This window comes from Ahaetulla prasina, chromosome 1 (assembly GCF_028640845.1).
Source record: "Ahaetulla prasina isolate Xishuangbanna chromosome 1, ASM2864084v1, whole genome shotgun sequence".
NCBI lineage: Eukaryota > Metazoa > Chordata > Lepidosauria > Squamata > Colubridae > Ahaetulla > Ahaetulla prasina.
Window position 1 is genome coordinate 340,237,668 of NC_080539.1, and position 26,150 is coordinate 340,263,817.

Sequence of the window (26,150 nt, forward strand, 5' to 3'; positions counted from 1 at the left end):
TTGTTCCTCGAGGCTATACAGTACTACTTGTTATTTGATGCAATGGATTGAGATCCAGAACAACGAAGAGATCTAAATGTATGTAACAATAAATATGTGCCCTGTGCAGAGGTTTCCAACCTGGGCAACTTTCAGCCTGGCGGACTTCAACTCCCAGAATCCCCCAGCCAGCAAAGCTGGCTGGGGAATTCTGGGAGTTGAAGTCCGCCAGGCTGAAAGTTGCCCAGGTTGGAGACCCTTGCCCTATGGAACATCTTACCCACTGAAGTCAAATTGGCTCCCACCTTTCCGCACGAGCCTGAATACCTGGCTCTGCCAGATGGCTTGGGACCATAAGGGGAGGGGCGGACGTCACATTGGAGGTTGTTGTTGACTTAAGAGGCAATCCCACCGCCCCTCCTCCCCTATTGCCGTGCATCCCGTTTCACCATTGGCATTCACGAAATGATGGCACCACCATCTCCTAGAGAGTCCCCATCGCAACGCGAGCCACCGACAACACCCCCGCTTTCTTCTCCCCGCCCGCAGTGTGGCGCATGCGTGTTTTGTGGGGAAAGCCTTCGCTTATCCCTCCCTCGCGCTTCTTTAACTTTTCCAGCTCTCCGTCCGCCCTTCGCATCCCTGCTTCTCGGAACCAGTGACATCATGGCTGTGGGCACGCGCAGAATTGTGGGCCGGGAGGGACCGCCATTTTCGGAGAGGAGAGGGGTGGGGCTAAGGCCGGTCAGTCAGGCTTGGGAAGCCGGGAAGAATTTGTCTCCCGGCTGCGAGAAAACGGAGGTGTAGGGTGGGCAACGGCGGTGCCGGGGTCGCCCCCGCCCCGTGATTGACAGCCCGGTCTTTCCACCCGGGCGGTGAGATCAGAGCAGGGGTGAGTATCTGCATGGGTCCCCGCCGCCTTCCTCAGCATCCTTTTTCCTTTCTTCGCCTGTAAGGGAACCCGGCGGCCTGCCGCCCATCAAAAAATGCTGATCGCTCTTAGGACTAAGCGGCCAAGGCGGTGGCAGCTGCGGGCGCCAGCTGTAGGAAGAGCTCCGTGTGCGTGTGGACGTGTAGGATTGGGGGTAGATGAGAAGGAACAAAGTGTGGTGCTCATCAGCGGCAGCACCGCAAGCGAGAAGCGGGTCCTGTGTGGGTGTGGAGAGGTTCCTGGGTGGGTGAGGGAAGAAAGAAAGGATGTCTCACGCTGGGGCGTGTTGAGCGGAGCATCATGAGAAGATGAAGAACCAAAGGTGCTTTTTTTTCCAAGCGGCAACTGGACTTTCTTGTCTTTGAAGGCGTTTCGCTTCTCATCCAAGCAGCTTGTTCAGCTCTGACAGGGTGGTGGGAAATGGAAGGACAGACAGCTGGTTATTTGCATCCTTTTAGAGGGTGGTTGAAGCACTTGGAGGTTTATCTGTGTCCTCAGGGTCACCTGGGTAGTGCTCCTGGTTCTTGTAGTCTGCAAATTTTTCTCTGAAAATCAAAGGGAAAAAAACCAAGAAAGCCCAGTTGCCTCCTGAAAAAAACACCTTTGGGACAACCATGACCTGGATGACTGAGAACCTCAACAGACAAGAAGATGAAGAAAAATCAGGTCCGGATTGAATATTCCCAGACACGGAAGACCTAGGAAGCTGATGGCAATTCTTTGTGTAAAGTGTCTTCTGTTGCCAATTTCTCATTCTACAAGAAAAGGCTGATGTAGGTGTAAGTGCTGGACTAATCTCTGAGGACAAGGGCCAGCCTTTTTCTGCTGCTGATGTTGCTCTTCAGAATGAAAAAAAAAAAAAGCTAATTGAGGAAGAGAGATTGAAGAGGAAGGAAATAGTTTGTTCATTGGGCATGTGTTTCTCTGACCACCAATCACCCCACTTCCCCCCATTTGTGCTTACTGCCCTTCCCCTACTTTTGACAATTTTATGTTGCAATTTGGGGCCTTATAATATCCAAGAATGGGGACATCTGATAGAATAATGAAGTATGATCCTTTGGATGTTTGGATCTGTCTAGTTTGGCCTATTTTTCTTCTGCATTAAAAAATCCCTTCCGGTTGGTTTTGCAATTTTTAAAGTTATTAAAAGCTTGTGTGTACCATTCACAACTTCATGTAGCATAGATTTGTATGTAGATTTTTAATGTAATATCATTAGAAGAGAAGAGAAGAGAAATAGAATAGAATAGAATAGAATTGAATTGAATTGAATTTATTGACCAAGTGTGATTGGACACACAAGGAATTTGTTTTGGTGCATATGCTCTCGGTGTACATAAAAGAAAAAGAAAAAAACCTTCATCAAAGGTACAACATTTACAACACAAATGATGGTCATAGGTTGCAATTTAACCCTTAATGATAGCAACAAAAAATTACAGTCATACAGTCATAAGTGGAAAGAGATTGGTGATGAAAACGATGAGAAGATTAATAGTAGTGTAGATTTAGTAAATAGTTTGACAGTGTTGAGGGAATTATTTGTTTAGCAGAGTGATGGCCTTCGGGAAAAAACTGTTCTTGTATCTAGTTGTTCTGGTGTGCAATGCTCTATAGCGTTGTTTTGATAGTAGGAGTTGAAACAGTTTATGTCCAGGATGTGAGGGATCTGTAAATATTTTCACGGCCCTCTTCTTGATTTGTGCAGTATACAGGTCCTCAATGGAAGGCAGGTTGGTAGCAATTGTTTTTTCTGCAGTTCTAATTATCCTCTGAAGTCTGTGTCTTTCTTGTTGGGTTGCAGAACCGAACCAGACAGTTATAGAGGTGCAAATGACAGATTCAATAATTCCTCTGTAGAATTATTTATATCGATTAATTATCGATATAAAGCTGTGAAAACATTGTTTTCCTGGCATCTTTTTATTGAATAATTGGTTTTTTTTATTCTATACTTTACCTTTGTTTTCTTCAATAGTTGGATATTTGTGGGTGTTTGCTTTTTCCTGAAATGAGACCAGAAAAATGATAGTTCTGTTTTCCATTTTTCTGTGTTTTGAGTTTGTAGGCAGAGCCATCAGTTTTTCCCCCCAAAAGGCCTTTTATGGCTAGAAGATTTTGGATGGGAAAAATGTAATAGCAAAGCTTATTATCTGTATCCATTATAATGGATAATCTTGATAGGATTTCAGCTTATTTAATAATTTATAAAACTAAATTTTTAATAGCTAAAACAAAGCTGCACCTTTTGCTTTGGCTACTGATATATGAGTTTTAAAGGACTGTCTGGAAGTATTTATTCCCTTTTGCAATATGGAATAGTTTGGGTAGAGAAATTTAATGAAATTTTGGAAGGCTGTGTAGCGTAAGTCGAACTCAACTGCCTGATACTAACATAAAGTAAAAATTAAACTCAGATTCCAATCTTGTATCTGCATACCTGTGAGTAAACCATGTTGAATTTGACGGTTAATATGTCTAAGTAGGCATTTTTACAAATAAGTTATAAATGGAATTAAGTATGTTTTTGTGAGCTAATTTTGAAACCTTATATTAAATAAATAATAAAAGTATAAATGTTTTCAGAATAAATTTAAATAATGCAATATTATAGAAAATATCTTTTTCTAAAAATTGCCAAAACAAGCCTGGTAACAATTTAAAACCGAGTTATAAGTCTTGGAATGATAAAAAGAAGAATCATGAACAGTAAAGGTCAAACAGATTAATTAGGCAAAGCCCTAATGTGTTTATAAACCAGTAAGTGTATTGTAGCAAGCAAATTGCTGACCAGGAAAAATATGAGATGATATCAGGCTTGAAGCTTGGAATTGTGTGGCCCTAATGCATACCAATTAGCAAAGTTTATATGCCAAAATTTAATGCAGTCAATTTTAGGAAGTCAGGATTGAATAACATTTCTATATTATATTGCAGTAATCTATCTTCATGCGTCTGATAACAGGATTGATATATAGAATTAATATGGCATTTTTGAAATTGCTAAATGAAGATCGCATATGAAAGTATTAAAATAAAAAGATCAACTGTAAAATATTAACATTTTAACAATCGTACTTGTGGCTTTTTTAAAACGGAAAGAAAATAAAATATGGTTTAGAATAAGAAGGCTAAGAAAAACTAGGTCATTAGTTTTTCTAATGTTTGCAATTTCAAATTAAACCTTTAAATACATAGCAAGAAAATGGAACATATCTAACTTTTTTTTTAAATGAAGATCAGCATATATATAGTAGTGTGTATAGTAGAAGCTTTTTAAAAAAATTGTTGCTTTCCTTTTCTATTTAAGGAGTTCCCCATAAGGATCTAACCAAATCTGCACCTACTTCTCTTTCCTTTTGTTTCTTATTTTATCTGTTTATTTCTCTTACTTCCCTCAGTGCCCTTGGGATGTTAGATTGTACCCTGTAATGCAGTGTCTGGCTTCTTATTGTAGGCTGAATTCCCTTTGGACATGTGGATTAGCGCAGTTACTCTTCTGGCTCCATTTCTTTGATCTGCTTCAAAGCCATGCTTTGATATCCACATTTTAATTTTAAATCCAAGCATATACAATGTGACAACATGGGTTCCTATATATTTCAGGATTAATTTAATGATAAGAATGAGTAGGTCAGCAGTTACCAGTTTATTTTCTGGGTTTGATTACTGATGTGGAAATAGATGTTTGATAATAGAAAATATGGATTTGTTTTAGCTGCTTTTTTAAAACAACCTTAAAAATTGTTGCACAGCCAGTGATTCATTGGAAAATAATTTTTTCCCTTTCACTATTTTCAAATTATATAATAAACATTCTAGCCTTTCTTGGAAAGTACTGTAAGCTTGTATTATAGGTAATATAAATAAGGTATTTTAATTAAAAAGCTGGAAAAATTATAATTAGACAAAAATTGCAGCTAATGTATTACAGAGATTAGGATTGTAAACATTTAAAGCTACTTTGTAAACAACTTCTTTTCACTCTTATAACATTTTGTAATATTTAATACTGGCTATACAGGTAGTCCTAGACTTATGACCACAGTTGAGGCCAAAATTTATATTGCTAAGCGAGACATTTGTTAAGTGAATGTTGCCCCATTTTACGACCTTTCTTGCCACAATTTTAAGTGAATCACTGCATTTAAGTTAGTAACACGGTTATTAAGTGAATTTGGCTTCCCCATTGACTTTGCTCGTCAGAAGGTTGCAAAAGGTGGTCATATGACCTCAGGATCCTGCAACTGTCATAAATATGAGTCAGTTGCCAAGCATCTGAATTTTGATCACATGACCATGGGATGCTGCAATGGTCATACATGTGAAAAATGGTCATAAGTCAGTTTTTCAGTACTGTTGTAACTTCAAATGGTCACTAAACAAACTGCTGTAAGTTTTTTTTTTGTTTTGTTTACATTTATACCCCGCCCTTCTCCGAAGACTCAGGGCGGCTTACAGTGTATAAGGCAATAGTCTCATTCTATTTGTATATTTTTTACAAAGTCAACTTATTGCCCCCCCAACAATCTGGGTCCTCATTTTACCTACCTTATAAAGGATGGAAGGCTGAGTCAACCTTGGGCCGGGCTCGAACCTGCAGTAATTGCTTGTTGAGGACTTTACAAGGCTGAATTGATTTAAGAAAATTTATATGGCTGCCCAACTCACTCTAATTCTATGCAGTTTACAAGAATAAAAACCCAATATAAAAAAAATAAAAAAGCAATAATCCCTAGTCCCTCTGGCAACAACAGTCAAATAAACCATTTGATGAACTCCATCTCACTCTGGGATTCCCAGGCCCATTGGAAAACCAGGTCTTCAGGCCCTTACAAAAGAATGTCAAAATGGGGACCAATCTTATCTCTGCAGGGATGATGTTCCATAGGGAGTCACTATGGAGAAGGCCTTCTTCTATTAATGCTTCTGAAACACTTTAAATGCATTAAATACATAAAATAATTCCATACATGTTGCCAATTGCAACATTATATAATTATGACAGACTTCATCTTTCATGTAATTAAAAGTAATCTATCAAATTGCATTGTTTTAGATCTAATCAGGTTTATTGCTTGACAAATTTGTTTTTGTATAGCTATGTGATTTAGAATAATTTCATCGGATTCAACAGGGAGAAACTTACTGATCTCATATTTTTAGGAAGTTTGGGGAGCTGAGATGAGGAGGCATTAATTTTCAGTAACAATGCCAATCCTACCAAGCAGCCTCTGAGAAGAGATCAGCTTAGCTTTCTTCTTCTAAAGATGAAGTTATTTAGAAGCTTCTAAAGCTGGAGTTGTTTCCAAGAGCCTTTCTCTGTTTTAGCATGCCATCTTTCACATTTATTACTTGTGTTTTTATAATTGGTGTTTTTTGTCTTTTTTATGGAAGCTTACACCATATATATTTTATTTGGTTTTGTGTAAACTGCTAATAGTTTTTTGATTGTGATGGACTAGAAGTGAGAAAAATAACTTTTTCTGTAGAAATGGAAGATTGTAGAGTAGTCTTCTTGGAAAGATTTGGTTGTTCATAGACTTGTCCTTGTTCACTTTCTCTTTCATTGTGATCATTTTCCTCTTTTGTCACATCTTAATTTTTTGTTAGGTTTACTTTTAGGGTATATTTCTTAGCATATTACTGAAGTTTGAATGTGGCTTCAACCTAAAACCATTGCCCACTGCTACTTAAATCATGCCTAATTTGGATAATAGTGTAATTCAGACTTAGTTCTTCATGACATGGTAAAAGGTTTTTAAAATGTACATATTTATTCAGCTATGTCTTGTCCTGTAAAAGTATATTTCTCTGGGAGTTTTGTGTAGGAAGTGATATCTGTATTCAGACTTCAGTTAACTTATTTGCCAACACCCCCAAAGTCAATTTGAGCAATCAAAAATGTTTAGGAAAGAGAGGTTTCACAAGAATAGCTATGCTAAACTGCCAAAATAATCTGAAGTGGGCTTTCAGAAAATAACCAGAACTATCTAATTCTGAAAGGAATCTGCAGGAATATTCTCTTTCACTTTCATGGGAATACTGCAAATCTGACTTTATTGAGAATTACTTGATTTTGCACAAGAGTCTGTTTCATGCATAATAATCTTCAATTAAGCTAAAAGAAGCACCTCCTGCTTTCTTACTTTACTATCTCCATTTCTTAAATAATGAGTTCATGTCCAGATTGTGAATCAGTTTATAACTGGGAAATTAGTTTAATCTTCATTTACCAGCCAGTATCTGAAATCATCATATAGCGTAAACTGGGATTACATTCTGCAAGAAAGTGTGATTTAAAGGGAAATTTGATTTAAAGAGGCCACATACTCTAAAGTAAACAGTATGAAGACTTTGATCTCAGTTTAGTAGTATTTGAATGAATTGGATGTGCACATCACTCTAAACTATAAAATTGGGTTTTATCCACATATTTATCAGAATAGAATAGAATAGAATTTTATTGGCCAAGTGTGATTGGACACACAAGGAATTTGTCTTGGTGCATATGCTCTCAGTGTACATAAAAGAAAAGATACTTTATTATCAAACCAGCAATTGCCGTGTCTAAGCAATTTATGGTAGATAGAGTTGGGGCAACTGGGGGCCTCAATGTTTCATGCCAAATTAAATGTAATTTTAAGGTAACATCCTGCTTTTGATTTTTAAAATAACTCAACAGACCTACTGGGGACTCCACCCTGAAAAAGCATGGACTTCTGCCTTTGTGTCAAACATAACATTTGTTGATATCTCATAAACATGGTATTTCAAAAGCATTTCTCAATGTATGATAGTTCAGTAAGTTAATCTGTTTAGAACATTAAAGCTAACTGTATAATGTTTTATCTCTGATATAACAGTTGAAAAATAGTGATCAATACATGAGTTAGCATAGTGATTGCTTTTTTATATCATCTTCTTTACTGATCCCAGTTGGAACCAGCAGTCTATTGTTAAGCAAAGTGGTTGCTATGTGAGAAATCATGGGACTGCTTTCTTTTTACCCATTTCCCTGCTCTGTGGAATGCTCACTGTGCTGCCATAATAGCAAGCTTGCAGCAGCTGCCCATAACTGACAAAAACTACTGTAATCAATTTAACATCTCTGACATTGTCTCCTAATGATTTTACTTTGGCTTCCCTTTTTCCCCACTCCACCTCTCTTTGGAGTGCTCTCTCCAGTGATGGGATTATTAGCAGTAAGGAATTAATGTTTATAAATTCATTGGAGAAGAAGCGATTATAAGAGAGTAAGCACATACACAATGAAGGAATGCACATTGGAAGGAATGTGGAAGACTCAGCAGTCCCAACTGCGCTAGGCAAATAACCCGTTCTATTCCCCTTTGGGTCTCTCTTTAAAATCCCTTCCTCTCCAATCTCTCTACTCTGGAGGGTTGGTGGTGGTGGAGAACAATGGATCAGTCAAAGGACAATGTATATTGACTATAATGGTGGTCATATGACTGAGAGACACTGAGACAGTTATAAATAAGGCCATTGGTTGTAATATTATTTTTTCAGCACCGTCTTAACATTGAACTGTCCCTGAATGAGTTAGTCAGTAAGCGAGCTCTACCTGTAGTTGTCCATTAAAAAAAAGAAAGAATATAGAACTTACTGCAGAATAACACCAAAGAGACTCATAATTTCTTTGCCAATAATATTCGGTGTCTAGGTATATATTCATGTATGTACAGAAATGATGCTTTTACAAAGAATAAATTAAATGAATTGGTATTTGCAGATTTGATTTCTTATCTACTCTAAAGTAAAACAAGTTTTTAAAAAATTGCCTTCAATGAGATGGGCAGCATACAAGTTTGACAAATAAGTAAAAATGTTTCTCAATATTAGATTTTTAAAGCAAAGTCCAGTTACTTTGGATTTCAGCCTTTTCATCCCAGCCAGTATGGCCAAATCATCTGGATGGTATCTGATTTGTTAATAGTATATGAAAAAAGGCAGTAGTTAAAAATAGAAAACAAGAAAGGAAGTAATGAGAAAAGTTCTTGTCCTGAAAAATGTGGAGACTTATCAAACATAGAAGCTGTACTTAGGTCCACTGTTCTCAAGCAGTATGCTGCGGTACCCTGGGGCATTGCAGCAAAATCATAGAGCGCTGTGGGATATTTTACCACTTAGTAAATGGAACTGTGTCACTATACATAGCTTGAGCACCGTGAATGATGAAAGTTTGGAAACTTCTGGTTTGTGTATTTTAAAGACTTGTCAAGGTAAACTGATTGAAGAAGTAATAGATATGTTAAAGTTTCAATATTTTAAAAACATTTATAAACCTAATTGATTTTGGGAGTGAGGGAGTTACATGCTGGGCTCATCTGCTGGTACCGGTACTTTCCCTGGGTCAGATTTGGGAATGACAGGCTTCATCCAGTGTTTGGTAACTTGGCATGATATGGTAGGAAGTATTGTTGAGTTTTTGCTTACTAGTTTATTTCGTATATTTGAATATGCTGCTTAGCCAATTTATTTCCTGGGTTTACAGTCAAATATAACAATAACATAGATACTTATGAGCAAAGCAAGTGAATTATAATAAAAACAGGAACAAAATTAAAATAAATTAGGATTCAGAACTTTAAAACCTAGGAGGACAAAATCTTTTCAGAGTTAAAAAGGACTACTTACTGAGTAAGTAAATACTATGAGAACATGGATTATATTACCTTTTTCAATACCAAATTGATAACTAATCATTTTATAGTATGTACCAATTATGAAAATTATAAGGAGGTTTATGCTAGGAGTATCAAATGATAATCTAAAATTCTGATTTTAAAAAGTCACAATTCCATGAAAATGTATGAGGTTACCTGGGATTTAGAGCATATATTAGCACTATGACAATTATTGTATAGTTCTTTTTAGAATAGAATAGAATAGAATAGAATAGAATAGAATAGAATAGAATAGAATTTTTTATTGGCCAAGTGTAAATTGGACACACAAGGAATTTGTCTTGGTGCATATGCTCTCAGTGTACATAAAAGAAAAGATACCTTCATCAAGGTATTCTCATTACTGCTGTAAACCAGTCTCTGTGAAAAGGAAAGAATTGGATCAGAAATAGGAGCAACAAAGCATGACCGGTTTGACAGGCATATCAGCCACTGATTTCCCTATCAGGACTCTTGAGAAAAGTATTTAATGAATAGCGCTAACTCTAATAGTTGATGCTGATATAACTTTCTTCTACCTGCTTTTTCCACTGAAAAGTAGAAAAAAGAAAGGATTTCAGACAGTATATGGCTGGATGCCAAGTGCCCCGTGATCATGCGATAACCATTTGCAATTTCCTTTCTGGCTTCCTCAGAATGTCAGTGGGGAAGCCAGCAGGGAAACTGCAAGATGCTTGAATAAGACTTTTCCATCCGTGCACCCTTCCCTAGCCACTCTGCATTTGCTTCACTTTGGCCACAAATGCACCTCCAGTGATAAAACTAACAGTTCAGGCAAACCAGTAGTAAAAAAGGCTACCGGTTCAGGCAAACCAGTAGTTAGCTATCGGTTCAGGCGAACCATAGCTAACTACTGGTTCGGTTGAACTGGCAGTTTAAAAAGCTACCAGTTCTTCTGAACTGGTATTTCCGGCGATCAGCTGTGCACTGGGGTCTAGCTTTGCTAGAAAGCAGGAAATCGTGCTTTCTAGCAAATCTAAATCGTGCACCACAGCTGATTCCCCCCCTCGCTTCTGCTTACCTTCCCAAGCCTCCTTTTGGTGTGTATTGCACATGTGCATGCAGAGCATGCGTTTGGTGCACTTTGCGCATGTGCATGTAGTGCACATTTGGTGTGCATGCGCAGCCAGCGAATGGGTAGCAAATTGGTTTGGATTTTACTACTGTCTCCATGACCTACACTGCACTTCTCATGCACACTCATGTACTTTACCTGACCTGCATAGCACCTCTTGTGCATCTTCTTCAAACCTCCCAGACTCACACAGTGTCTCTTGTGTCCTCTCATTTATCATCTCCAACTCACACCTCTCACACACTCTCTCTGACCTGTGCGTGCTTGTCATGCAACTTCCTCAACCCTCGCCCACATCCCCAAACACCCTCTTCTTTCTTCCCCCACATGGCAAACCTTCCTGCCAGGTTGGGATTGACTAGCTGTGGGAAGTGGCAGGACTTAATAATTGTGGCATTCAGTTAATGACAGCAACCAGAATTGTAAGGATTGCCATTGCTAAGTGAATGAAATTTCCAGTGCTAATTGCTGTCATAAGTCAAGGATTACCTGTTTTAAATGTCAGAGCTGCATCATTGCTTATGGAATTATTTGTTGAGCATTTTATATTGATATGCTGATTTATCTTCTGCTTGCAACTGGAATCCTGTTCAATATTGCCTATTCATTAATAGAATCATAAAATGTCATTTGATGCTATGCTTTCATCTTTCTGAATTTTCTAGAGAATACTGTATATCAGCCACCATAAACAGGTATTACATGATTGGATCATCTTAGTTGGGGCTTCTGAAATGTAGGTAGCTAGATATTATTCTGTAACATCTATGTAATTCTCTCCTAGGGATTGAACTCATTAATTTTTCCTTTCATGTGTTTAGGATCTTACACATTTTGTTAGCTTTAAGAGATGACCTGGTGCTCAGTGGTTGTAGCAGGTGATATATAGAAATTATCAGAATGATATATATATATAGTCTACCTTTAATATACAGTGCCATAAACCATTTGGTTCCACAGAATAAGCAAACACAAACATCACATAGGATGTACATTGTATAAAAATAGAGAAATTTTCCCATCCCCAAGAGGCATGAAAGTCATGTCTAGCTTCTTACATAGGGACATGGTATAATGTAATAACAATCTCTCTTCTCTGAGTTTAAGGGAGGGAAGATGAATTCTACATATCATTGTGATCGTTTCCAGAAAATAAATGCTATTGGGCATAATTATTAGTCAATAAATTGCATTATGGTATGTGAGCTAAAACTTTAATATTGAAACAATGTATTTGGATGGTATTTAAATAATATCTCTGGAACTTTTTTTCCCTAGAATGTATGACAACATGTCCACAATGGTGTATATAAAAGAAGACAAATTGGAAAAGCTCACTCAGGATGAGATTATTTCCAAGACTAAACAAGTTATTCAAGGCCTAGAAGCCTTGAAGAATGAGCACAATTCCATCTTACAGAGTCTACTTGAGACACTAAAATGTTTGAAGAAAGATGACGAGACCAATCTGGTGGAAGAAAAATCAAATATGATTCGGAAGTCTTTGGAAATGCTAGAATTGGGGCTAAGTGAAGCTCAGGTAAATAAAATGAATGAAAATAGCCTTATTTAATCCCTGATATTCAAAATCAAGGTGGAAAATTGGAATTTTAATTCAATAAATATGATAGTATATAATCAATTTATAACTTGGCTCTGTGCTTTGGATAAAACTATGACTTCAGCACACATGCTTTTTTTCAATGCCGTTTTTACAATAATATACGCTCTGTTTTCGTCTGTCTTTAGGACAGTCTTATTTGTTCCTTGGTGTCGGCCCAAAACTCTTAACATCACTAGGAGAATTTAAAAAATAATTTGACATTCCTATGAAGGAAATTACTTTCTTTATTTTCTGATTTTATTAGTTTACAACCCTAGTTATCTATCTATCATCTGTCCATTTATCTAATCAATGTCCATTTCCTTATTGCTTTACAAAATGTTTAACTGCTAGAATCCTGACTCAAACAAATAACAATTTTTGGTGCATTCTAGGTGATGATGGCTTTGTCAAATCATCTAAATGCTGTAGAATCAGAGAAGCAGAAATTACGTGCCCAAGTTCGTAGGCTATGTCAAGAAAACCAGTGGCTAAGAGATGAACTTGCTAATACCCAGCAGAAATTACAAAAAAGTGAACAGTCTGTGGCTCAGCTGGAAGAAGAAAAGAAGCATCTTGAATTCATGAATCAGTTAAAAAAATACGATGATGATCTATCACCTTCAGTAAGTAGCTTCAAATAAATTACATGAAATTCCTTTCTGTGAATGAACGTTACTCTGAAAATATTTAGAATTTTTAAAGCAGATTTAATTTCTTTAATATCTGTAAGTATGGACAAAGACTGTGTGATGTTTGTACGTGATGTCAATCTTGCATATATATTGAATTCCATAAAATAAGTAATTTTATAATATTTTTATAACACAGCCTCTTTGAGTCCAGTATTTATTTGGCTTTGAATTGGAAGCCAAAGGACATATATATGGGAAAGGCCAGGAATTAAGCAGTACATTTATATCTTTAAAACCAGTTAATTCCTACTTTCCCAAATGCACCTTCTAATCTAAGTATGCTATATGTGCTATACATTTTATTAATTTGATTTGATTTTTATCTCGCCACAATCTAACAACTTTTGGTGGTTACATTTTCAAAATAAAAAGTAAAACAACGGAATTAAAACAATAAAGGAGAATATTTATAGCTCAGGGATGAAATGATGGGTCTTTGGTGCTCTCTGAGCTTGCTTGTTTTCTTACAGATGTTTCATTACTCAAACTAAGGTATGTAACATCATCAGTACTAGTAAGGAGTGCTGTTTGCTGTTTGTTTATATTCTAGTGTCTTGCCTATCTGTGTAGGTGGGACCGGGTTTTAGAGATTCTTTGGTTGGGCTGTTTACTGATGGCCTACTTGATTGTTGATCTGACATTAACCTTGGAGTTAATCTATGCTGATCTGAGTGCTGATTACTAGTGTAATCAGTAATCAGCAGTAATCAGCACTCAGATCAGCATAGATTAATTCCAAGGTTAACTTCAGACCAACAATCAAGTAACAATCAAGAAACTGCCAAAGAGCCATCATTAAACAGCCCAACCAAAGAATATTTAAAACCACCCCCACCCGCACAGACAGGCAAGTCAACAGAATATAAACTGACAGCAAACAGCACTCCTTACCAACACTGATGTTGTTACCTAGTTAGGATAATGAAACGTCTGCAAGAAAACCAACAAGCTCAGAGACAAACAAGGATCCCTCAGAATTAAAACAACGTGCAAACCAAAGTAAAAAAGAATCTATATTTTGATTCAGCAATTTTAATAGTCTGAATATTCGGGATACATTTTAGGAGGACAAAGACGCAGATTCTGCCAAAGAGCCATTGGATGATTTATTCCCCAATGATGAAGATGACCAAGGACAAGGAAGTAAGTTATAGTTGTAATTAATTTTACTAGACTTACCGGACTACATCCTGAATCTGTTTTCATTTCTGAAACCCAGTCTTGTCTTAGCAAGCCTCCACCCAAAATTTGAAATTGGGGAGAACCAAGAGTTCCACCATCCAGTTACGTAGTCTAACAATTACTATTGAATAAGTCCCTAACATTTCTTCCTTTCATGAGCTGAGCTACATTTTTCTAAAAATCAGGTAATTTGAAGAGAAAAGAGGTACGGAAGTACTTTAACTTTGTTTACAGAACGTGTCCAAAAAGATGTATTCTCAAACAGCAGCATGTCATATTATTAAGCTTAATAGGTGTACAATATTTTATAGGTAAAACATCAGTGTATATGCTACTAATGAAGGCCAGTTCAACTATATTAATGGTTGATTGGTTGGTTTATAATGAAGTACTGTTAGTTTTGGCCACGGCTATTTAAATGGTATACAAAATCAACAGTTGCAGCTATTACTGTAATATTAATAGCATATTATACAGTAAAATATGAAATGATGGGTGAAATTGTAATGAATATAGTATACCTGCATTGAGAAATTTATAGCTGTCAAGTCCCAAAGTCTTTTTGGAACACTAAAATTTTTATGAACTTCCAGGAGATTGGAAACTAACCTTGCCTCAGAATTTAATGGGCTTATTCTGATTATTTTATTTCCAGTTCAACAGCCACATAGCAGTGCAGCAGCAGCTGCCCAACAAGGTGGTTATGAGATTCCAGCAAGATTAAGGACCCTTCATAATCTTGTAATTCAGTATGCGTCCCAAGGTAGATATGAGGTTGCCGTACCACTTTGTAAGCAAGCTCTCGAAGACCTTGAAAAAACATCAGGCCACGATCACCCTGATGTTGCCACTATGTTGAACATACTTGCATTAGTATACAGGTTAGTAAGGTTAAGAATATAGTTGAAAAATATATTGCATGTTTAGAATGTACTGATGCTGCAGTGCAATGTTTTATTTATAAGACAGTTAAAAACATCCAACACACCAAGTCCAAATGCTAACAGGAAAGGCCAGGTTTTTACTCTTTTACAAAATGTTACGTGTGGGTAAATTGGTCTAGATCAGGGGTCTCCAACCTTGGAACTTTAAGCCTTGAGGACTTCAACTCCCAGAACTTCCAGCTTTGCTGGCTGGGGAATTCTGGGAGTTGAAGTCCTCCAGGCTTAAAGTTTCCAAGGTTGGAGACCCCTGTTCTAGAGAGGCAGGGCCACTGTTTCATCCCCAAGCTCCAAATGAAAGGGGATTTGAAGTTTCTGCTTGTGGACTGATTCAGCAAGACTGGCAAATTCTGTTTGGAGGAGATGGTTCTGTAGGTTACCTCAATCAAAACTAGATTTATAGACCCATTCCATTAACCTTCTATTTCCCTTTATAGAGCTTTAAGAAAGCCAAACCACTATTAGGTTGATAACCAGGTAATCAATTCAGGATGGCAGTTTTAGTCACAGGATTTCATTTTATAGAGTCACAAGACTCTGTGGCAGAATTATGAACTCAGAGGCTTGTCACTATGAAGATGTTCACACGTGCAGACAGAATAGCTACCTCCAATATCATTAAATACAGCAATCTTATACAGTGTCAGCCTATCCGGGACTAAGCCTCATTAAAATAAATAGGATTAGACACAGACTCTGCTATAATTAACATATTGTCTCGTCAAACCCAGAAAAAGATTAGCTATATTCTTGCCACCTCATCTTTTTCTATGCCCAGACTGCTCATCTCTTTGATAGTTAGCCAGTAACATTAGCTGATAGATAGTGATCCTTATTTGTGTCATTCTCCAGGCATCTGATCTAGAAAATCCAATTTATTGTGTTAAAGTAATTTAGCCTAGGGGTGCTTGGGCTGTCTGGGCTGTGGTGTGACAGAGTCTGACATGTTCTCCTTTGAAATGTGTTTTGTTAACTGAACAGCTGAAAGAAGATGTCTTCCCACTCTGCAGTAGCCTGCAAGATTTCTCCCCTCCTCCACCACTAACTGAACTATTCAACCTGGAAGCCAGAATTTTATATTTACAAGTCTTATTAACCCTCCTATTCCAGGACACATAATTGTTAATTTTTTAAAAAATCCTTTTATTTTTGTAGGTTTACACAAGGCTAAATAATACATAGTTATATCTCAGATATGTCTGGTAGTTACACCCAAGGACTGGATTCACTTTTATTTTAGTATTGTCTTTACAAACGCTTATGATGGTTCGGCAAAGTCCTATAGTAAAGGTTTAGCTTCAGTGTTAGCTTCACTAACAGCTACATGCAATATTTTGAAATGAAATGTTGAATATTTATATAATATGTTTATATTAAGCATTTACAAACTAGTGTATGTAAATGATTTCTTTCCAATGTAGGGACCAGAATAAATACAAAGATGCAGCAAATTTACTGAATGATGCCCTGGCCATTCGTGAAAAGACCTTAGGCAAAGATCATCCCGCGGTCTGTATATAGTGGAGATTTTTGTTTTTCCTATCACAAATTCTTTTCCTTAAAATTCATTTTAATGTTAAATTTGAAACGAAGGTTTTAAAGTTTATTGTTCAAGTTAGAGGACCTTCAATTCTTTTGAGTTTGTAATAACTGAATACAAATCTTTTTAGCTCTATTTATTTAAATTACTTTCTTCATACATGTATCAAGTGTATAGTATATTCCTCTGCTGAAACAGATATTGTCTATAATAGTATTCCTTGAATAAACAATTAAAAAAACTGAACTGTTTACATTTGAAGTATACTAAAATATAAGTATGTGAACTATTTAACTTAAAAATCATTTCAGCAGGTGTAGTAGTTGATCTAGTGGTTGGTTTTTCTTGCAGGTTGCAGCAACTTTAAATAATCTTGCTGTACTTTATGGGAAAAGAGGAAAATACAAGGAAGCTGAACCTTTATGTAAGAGAGCTTTGGAAATCAGAGAAAAGGTAACATTTATTTAGTTTTGTGTGATATACAGAAAACCACCTCCTAAAATTGTAATAATAATAACAATTTGTCACATACTTTTACCAAACAACACAATAATTACAAATGAAGCCGGTAAAATTAGTTTAGAATTCAATAAACAAATATTAATATAAATCAGAATACATTATATTTAAAATATTGGCCTCGGTTATTTTTGTTGACGGTATCTTACAATTATAATATTGGCAGTACAGGTAGTCCTCAATTTACGACTAAAATGGAGCTGCCCATTATGTTTGTAAGTTACGAGAGTCATAAAGCAGGTCATCCACATGATTGACCAGATTTTGCAATTTTTTTTGTGATGGTGGTTAAGTAAACACTGTGGTTGTCAAGTGAACCAACTATTTGCTATGGTCCAGTTTTGCCAAACAAATATTTTAATGTTCTATAATAACTTGCAGAAAGGCAGGTTTTTGGCAAAAATATCATAAAATGTGGTTATGTGACTACAGGATTCTGCAAACTGCCATATAGGCCAGTTCCCAAGCGTCTAAAATGTGACTGTGAGGGGGCGGCTGTTGTAACATTAGAAATGGGTTGTAAGTATCCGATACTCTGGAGAGGTCTGTCAGAATTTAAAAATTGCTAAGCAACCAGTTTTAAATTGAGGACTACCCTAGATGTATGCAGGCTAAAGAAGAAAGCTATGCATGCAGTTAGGAGACTTTTTTTCTTTTAAATATTTGGTGTAATATGGATATATTGCAATTTGTTATTATAGAAGATTAAAATATTTGTAATAGTACAAGGACAGCTGTTAATAAGGAATATTGTATAAACTCTTTTGGAAGTAGTTTCATAAACTAATCTACATACCAAAACAACAACACCACCACCACCCTCGAAAGCATTAGCATATGCAGCAGGGGGGGAAAAGAGCCAAAACATTTTTTTAATAGTTGTTTCTTGAATGTTTTAAGCACATTTATCATACAACATTTTTTTTCATTCTAAGGGAAACTTCCTTAATCACGGAATTTCTAATTTAAAAAGAAAAAGATTGGGGAGTGTTCCCACTTTGCTAGCTAAAATCTGAGAGCATGAGAGCAAAAGGGCATTCTGAAGAAAGCAGTAAGAATACCATGATGGAGGCTGGGAAGTTGAGCAACGGGGACAGAGATAATAGGGGACAAAGATAGCAATAGTAATAGCATTTAGACTTATATACCGCTTCATAGTGCTTTTACAACCCTCTCTAAGCGGTTTACAGAGTGAACATATTGCCCCCAACAATCTGGGTCCTCATTTTACCCACCTTGGAAGAATGGAAGGCTGAGTCAACCTTGAGCTTGGTGAGATTCGATCTGCTGAACTGCAGCTAGCAGTCAGCTGAAGTAGCCTGAAGATAATTTCCTACAGAGCTTTTTTATAAACATGATGGAATAAAGAAATTAATGAAGTTGGAAGGTATAAATAAACGAGAAGAAATTCTGAAGGAATAGAATAGAATAGAATAGAATAGAATAGAATAGAATAGAATAGAATAGAATAGAATAGAATAGAATAGAATTCTTTATTGGCCAAGTGTGATTGTCTTGGTGCATACGCTGTTGGTGTACATAAAAGAAAAGATACATTCATCAAGAATCACAAGGTACAACACTATGATAGTCATAGGGAAACAGTCAATATAAATCTTAAGGATACCAGCAACAAGGTTACAGTCATACAGTCATAAGTGGGAGGAGATGGGTGATGGGAACGATGAGAAGATTAATAGTAATGCAGACTTAGTAACTAGTTTGACAGTGTTGAGGGAATTAATATGAAGTATTAATATGAAACAATATGAAGTTACATAACCAGGGAATTTTAGTGCTCTATATGTGTGCGTGGTAGATTTAAATTAATATGATTGGCATATCACAACAATTTAATTGCCCAGCCTTATGTTTACTGAAAATATACTAGATTAAATCCTTCAGAGACTATAGTAGGCCTCGACTTACAACAGTTCATTTGGTGATTGTTCAAAGTTACAAAGGCAGTGAAAAAAGTGACTTATAACCATTTTTGCACTTACAGCCATTGCAGCATTCCCATTGTCATGTGATCAAAATTCAGATATTTGGCAACTGACTCATTTATGACAGTTGTAGTAGCCTGGGGTCATGTAATTACCTTTTGTAACCTTCTGGCAAGCAAAATTACTACTTAACAACGGCTTAATAACTTAACTATGTTACTGCCTTAACAACTTCACGTAACAACTGTGGCAAGAAAGGTTGTAAAATGGGGCAAAATTCATTTAACAACTTTTTCACTTAGCAACAGAAATTTTGGGCTCAATTGTGGTCGTAAAGTCATGGACTACATATAGTTATTTACTCTTATGTGTTCTATGGAAGATAGTATTTTCCAAACAACACATAGCTGTGCTAGAAAATTTGCTTTGGCCTTCCAATATATTTTTGCAAATAGAGTTAATGGGACAATCATTCATGGTACTTTCTTTTCCCATCCAAAATGTCAGCCTTACCAGGTAGACCAGGCAGGAAAAATGATTATAATTGTACTTCATTGTAAAGCTACGTTAATAGAACCTTGCAAATCTGAAAGTACAAATCTGCCATTTCCTTTACAAAACTGCCAAGCAAAGGCACTGCTTATTAGACCTTTCCACACTTGTTTAACTGTAAGCGATTCTATAAAGTTATATCTGAAAACCTTAAAGCATTTTAATTTGAGAAACATAAAATTTATTGTAATACATTCATTATAAGGATATCAGTAAGAAAAACTAGAGAAGTAAATGTGATAGCAGTGATTCAATCAGCCATTAATTGATAAAAAATGAATACTGTACAAAGATCCGCTGACAAAAGAGTAGATAAAGATTATCTCAACACCTCAATCAAATAGATATTAACTGTATCTGAGAAAGAAAAGAATTAATGTGAAATTCCTTTTTATTTCTAGGTGCTGGGAAAAGACCATCCAGATGTTGCCAAACAGTTAAATAATCTGGCATTACTATGTCAGAACCAGGGCAAATATGAAGAAGTAGAATACTACTATCAGCGGGCACTTGAGATCTACCAAACAAAACTGGGGCCAGATGATCCAAATGTAGCAAAAACAAAGAATAATTTGGTATGTTTGTAGAATAGAATAAAAAGCAGAGAAGCAAGCCATTGTGATTCTCATTTGCTGAAAACGTGAAACTGTGACCTTAGCTGCTGGCTTGTCCTACAAATGCTTACACAAGTGCTAATACCAATATTTAAATTTAAAACATGCTAAAGTAATGGTTTCTCTCTTCAGGCATCCTGCTATTTGAAACAAGGGAAATTTAAGCAAGCAGAAACTTTGTACAAAGAGATTCTTACTCGTGCCCATGAAAGAGAATTTGGCTCCGTGGATGGTAAATGTTTGTATTATGAAAAAATGTTAGACATGGATATTATTTTCCAAACGATATGGTGTATGCATGTTACATTTTTAAAAATAATACAGATTTTAGAAATCTTATATGAAGAATTAGTTCTATATTAGTTCTATATTTATTTCTATATTAGTTCTGCAGATCTGATCACAGGTATTTTATCAAGTGATACATATTTCAAATTGTACTTGAGGTATGCCCAACCCGCCCCCCCCATTTTAAATTGAGCAGAATTTACTCCCTCTGTGTGTGTGTGTGTGTGCGCGCGCGCGCATGCGTGCACGCACGCACACACCCCCCCCCTTTAAAACCTATGTCTGCAACCATCAGCTGGGCATAACAGTGCATCATAAGCAAAAAAATTTCAGCCAAGATATCTCAAATGGGCTAACTTAACAGAATGCATTCAAAAATCTAGGAGCCATGACTCTTCTGGAACTGAAGTTTGGCGAATTTTATAAAACATTTTATGTTTTATTTTATTTGTGTTATAAAACATAATACAAATGTCTTAAAATATATTCTGTGGTCAACTGCTCATGTTTGACTGTGCTTTACAGTTCAACATGGGCTACTTTTGAGACAGGTACATCTCTGAATATCTCCCTGAAGCTTTAACAACATTTCTAGTACATTAGAAGCTCTGCCAGTGTTGAATGCATTGAGGAATCTGGTAAGGAAATCGCTCTAAAATGATGACTCAGCAGGTCACGGGTTATTTCAGTACATAATGAATAAGGGATGGAAGAAGCATTTTTAAAACCAAAACATTCAAATGACATTGGTTACAATTATCTGTTTGCTTTTAGGCCTCTTTTCATAAGTAATAGAATTCTTCCCAGTGTAGTAAAATATAGTACTAATAAAAATAAGTCAGCTGAGTGTTGTTTCACACAAGAAATACAGACTGTATATAGTAATTTCAGTGTAGTGGCTTCATTGCATTAAATCAGTTATGTCAACAAGGATGTATAAGTTGTCAGAAATACTGTGATCAATGAAAAACTTTGTAATGCTTTATAAGACAGCTGTGTTCTCTCAACATGCTATTTGAAGGCTGGTTTAGATCAAAGCTACTTTAAATAGAACAACTTGGAATTATAGGTCCTTTTTTCACAATGTCTAGGAAGGCAGATGCATTTTGACATAATGGGATGAGATAACTTTCTGTGGCATTTGCCTTATTTTTAAAAAATAGAATTGGGTAATCTTTACAACAATAGAAGTAAGAGCTACTAGTTAACACTGACCAACATGTTTTAGAAACTAGCAGTCTAGGATAGATTTCTCTATATAGTTATAAAATGTTTCCTTAACCATTATTCTGGAATGTGTGGTAATTTTATTTCACAATTCAATACTTTACTCTTACATAGATGAAAACAAACCAATTTGGATGCACGCTGAGGAGAGAGAAGAATGCAAGGTAAGGAATTAAAGAATAGAAATTAATTTATAAATAAATATGTTGTTGTTAATTTATATTCCACTTTTCTGCTTAACATATTGCTCTCACTGTAGGGAAAACAAAAAGATGGCATGACATTTGGTGAATATGGAGGCTGGTACAAAGCTTGCAAAGTTGACAGGTAGGTATACTTTCCCCAAATCATTTGTAGTGTTTGGCTGTTGGCAGTGCTATGAATTCTAAAATGTAAAGAAATCATAATAGCTTTTGTTCCCACTGGGCCAGGCTCTTCTTGGGGAGTGGGGGAGTTTGACAGCTTTGGGCAGTAAATTCTTGAAACCAGAAGTGTTTGAAGTTTGAAGTGTTTCCAGTGTTCTGGACCAAAAAAAATATGGCTGTTCCATCTGTAATGTTTTCTGTAGAATATCTCAAAGTATTTTCAGTTCAAAAATCATAAAACCATCCACCAGAACAATATGGTCTAGACTCTAGAGAAAAATCTTAAACATTCTCAAGAATATTCTTGAGTTGCTTGAATATACTGTTTTGCAAAGCCCTCTGCAGTCACTAACTAGTGTTGCTCTGCCAAGGGCTTTATTGGTGCAGCTGATGTATTTACTATAGCAATTAAAAGCATTTTGTGGCCTAAAGTGGCCACAAACATTCTCAAGAATATTCTTGAGTTGCTTGAATATACTGGTTTGCAAAGCCTTCTGCAGTCACTAACTAGTGTTGCTCTGCCAAGGGCTTTATTGGTGCAGCTGATGTATTTACTATAGCAATTAAAAGCATTTTGTGGCCTAAAGTGGTTATGCTAGACAAGCACCATAACCACTGTGCCTTGAGAGAAGGAGCGCCAAAGGGAGTAGCACTTCGTATGTTTGTGTTGTTATTGCTATTGCTTTTTGTTTTTAATAATTCCTATTTTTAATATTGATGTGGCATTGAACTTGTAAAATATTATTAAGAGGTGATTTTACTTCTTTTATTGGAATAAAAATGTTTACACTTGCTGTAAGAGACAAATAGCAAAAATGATAGCTCAAATGCAGAGTATTATATATCAGATATTTTTATGCAGTTTTTCTTCTTTTTTTAAAAAACTGAACAAAGTTAATAAAGGGAAATTGATAATACAATTCATATGTTTTAAAGCTATTGCTTTCGAACTAGCTATAAAATGGACTAAAATAACTATGAAAACAATTTTTGCCCTTTGCAAGTATGTTACCCAAAAATCACTTACAATATGAAACCTGATTTCTGCATGAACATTTCCATAACAAGGAAGTATTTAAATTCAATGCTTTTAGGAAATAAATACCCATTACTTTATTAATTTATTAATACATACTGCTGTGGTGATGCAGTGGTTAGAATGCAGTACTGCAAGCTACTCCTGCTGGCTGCTGGCTGCCAGCAGTTTGGCAGTTCGAGTCCCACAGGCTCAAGGTTGACTCAGCCTTCCATCCTTCCAGGGTTGGTAAACTGAAGAGCCAGATTTTTTGTGGCAATATGCTGATTCTGTAAACTGTTTAGAGAGGGCTGTAAAGCACTGTGAAGCGGTATATAAGTCTGAGTGCTATTGCTAATTAGGCTTAAGATGAGCATTGGCTTTTAATCTTCCAATGCAGTCTTAAGCAGGATTGCTGCAAGCTTGGATTGTTGTGGATTGCTGTCAGAAATAATTTTGATTTTTAATTAACAGTCCAACAGTTACAACTACTTTAAAGAATCTTGGAGCACTTTACAGACGTCAAGGGAAGTTTGAAGCTGCTGAAACACTAGAAGAGGCAGCAATGAGGTCCCGTAAACAGGCGAGTACTATAACACGAAAAGGTTCTTCAAAATGTTTAAAGTGTTTAACATTTTGATATTATATCATTATTTTAGAGCAGAAGAAAGATAAATTTAGGAACAAAGGATATGTATTCCTTTATTGCATGAAATACTAAAGAAAACCTGCCATAAATGTACGAAACCAAGAAGTTCAAATATATCTTTGCAGCAAAATGCATCACTGACTACAAGTCTGTGCCCAGTACAAGAATCCACTGCTAGCATCTTTGACAAATGACCATTCAGTATCTGTCTAAGCACCTCTGTTTAATCAGTGACGTGCAGGATCACAGTTTGCATACATAGGAGCTTAGAGGCTGACCATAAAGGAGCCCTTTCTACATTTTTAAATGAATACCGGTCTCCAAATCAATAAACAAAGGTTATTAGAGAATGTAGCAGTGCATAGAAAACAAGGACAAATGATCAGTGACAGCACCAAAGTAAAAAAACCTTGCAAGAGCTGTCCAGGAATCTTGCTTTTCAGATGCACCCAGAAAACTCAAAAGCAACAACAACAAACCAAGGTGATCTGGATAGATTTTGGAGACAAATTTAAACTGTGTTGATAACAGTTAGTTTTATTCAGCTATGAGCTCTCTCTACTTTGTCTTGTTGATTATGGAGCGTATCTTTGCAAAAGACACTTACTGAATATAATTTTTTCATATTTCAACATTGACAAGAAAGATTCAAAAACTTGTATGGAGTGCATACACCTAACCAGCAAAACAATCAGACAATTCATGGCATGATGACTTTGGTTGGAGAAGAATGGGCCTTCAACCTGAGCACCAGTTTCATGCTCTGTACACTGTGTTGCTTGTTCTTTGAGTACATGATACCTCAGGGCAAGCACAAGCTACTGTGAGCCAGCTGGGTTAGGGCCTGGAGTCCAGCAACACTGTTACTGGCCACACTTTTGAAGGTAGGCCATGTGGATGAATCCTGTTCTAATGTATATTCTGCATGGATTAGGTAAATCCACGTGGACTCTTCTGGAGTACGATGCTTGTTTAGTGACTGCTTAGAGACTGAAAGGGACTCCTGTGTGACCCATCCATTGTGCATTCAGTATGATTGAAAGAGACACAACCAAATCTGACTTGCTCCAGTGTCAAGCCCTAACAAGTTGAACAAGATCAAGGAAGGAATTTTAGTACATAGATTCTAGTAAAGCATATTTAAGGCTACTCAGGGGATAAATATAGAATCTTGGAAACTATAAAAGGATTTTCTAATCTTCATTTATTGTGAATTTGTTAAGGCGGAGTGATTTGAAAAGCTCCTCGCTGATGCTTGTTTTGTCTTTCCTTGTTGTAATAGGGACTTGACAATGTTCACAAACAAAAAGTTGCTGAAGTACTTAATGATCCAGAAAGTATAGAGAGAAGGCAAAGCCGTGAAAGCCTTAATATTGATGTGGTAAAGTATGAGAGTGGACCTGATGGAGGAGAGGAAGTGAGTATGAGCTTAGAATGGAATGGGGTGAGTACAGTACACAGTGCAGTCAAGTTTTTATTCTGTTGGCATTATAACATATTCTTGGTTTATATTCATCTGCAGATTTGAGTAAAAGAAAAATCCTGCTTTTTATATTTTAAAATCAATTGGAAAATACTCAAATAAGGAAAACCTAGGAATTAATATTTGGATCTTGCTGTGCGTGCTTGAATGCTGATTGAATGTCCTAGTTAATTCACAGCCTAAATCCAGCTAATGGGTTTTTTTAGTGGAAACAAAGTATGACAGTCACATGCTTATATTTTTTATCACTTAAAGAGTTTGCTGATTCAGGAAACAAACATTGCTGTAAACTCAGGTGGAATGATATAAAAGAAAAAAAACTAGACACTGTATTGTGAAAACAAAGTGAAAATAACTTCTGTGTAAATGAAATCCGCTGGGTTTTTCCATACAGCTAGTCCTCATTTAACAAACATTCATTCAGCTTCATTGTTTAAAGTTACAGTAGTGCTGAGCAGCTAGTTTGGTCATGTGATTAAAATGTGGGTGCTTGGTAGCTTGGCTGTACTGAAGATCGCATTGGTTCTTCAACTTCCCTCACTTTCCCTTCTGCCCCACACCTGTTATTTGTCCTTTTGGTCACCTTATACAGTGGCCTCTTTGGTGGCGGTGGTAGTGATAGTGATGATAGTGGTGGAGGTAAAATAGGCTCGGGGTCTTTAGCCTCAGTCAGCCACACCAAGTCTACTCACACCATTCCGCAGATAGGACTCACTGTTACCCAAATTGTGCACACGATTCCCATAATGCTTTGGAAGGCCTCAGAAGATTTCTGAAGCATTGTGAGAAGAGCACACATGATTTAGAGAATGACATGAGTGGCCTTAGGAAGAAG

At 36.4% G+C, this 26,150-nt stretch overlaps 1 protein-coding gene across 13 annotated transcripts in view; it reads left to right on the forward strand.

Annotated features, from left to right (window-relative positions):
* Nucleotides 1–690: 690 nt before the first annotated feature.
* KLC1 (kinesin light chain 1) overlaps nt 691–26,150 on the forward strand; it is a 45,383-nt gene continuing 19,923 nt past the window's right edge. For 8 of the 13 annotated variants that reach the window (XR_009152686.1, XM_058162794.1, XM_058162798.1 and 5 more), the window contains exons 1-13: nt 691–871; nt 11,975–12,236; nt 12,695–12,925; nt 14,059–14,137; nt 14,832–15,057; nt 16,539–16,626; nt 17,009–17,110; nt 20,076–20,249; nt 20,421–20,520; nt 21,918–21,967; nt 22,063–22,130; nt 23,658–23,766; nt 25,115–25,276. Coding sequence is in view for 12 of the 13 variants with exons in the window: in XM_058162794.1 (XP_058018777.1) it covers nt 11,976–12,236; nt 12,695–12,925; nt 14,059–14,137; nt 14,832–15,057; nt 16,539–16,626; nt 17,009–17,110; nt 20,076–20,249; nt 20,421–20,520; nt 21,918–21,967; nt 22,063–22,130; nt 23,658–23,766; nt 25,115–25,276 (1,650 nt within the window). In the remaining variant the exon portion in view is untranslated. The remainder of the gene's footprint in view (nt 872–11,974; nt 12,237–12,694; nt 12,926–14,058; nt 14,138–14,831; nt 15,058–16,538; nt 16,627–17,008; nt 17,111–20,075; nt 20,250–20,420; nt 20,521–21,917; nt 21,968–22,062; nt 22,131–23,657; nt 23,767–25,114; nt 25,277–26,150) is intronic. The other 5 variants (XM_058162795.1, XM_058162799.1, XM_058162801.1 and 2 more) reach the window with 2 other exon arrangements.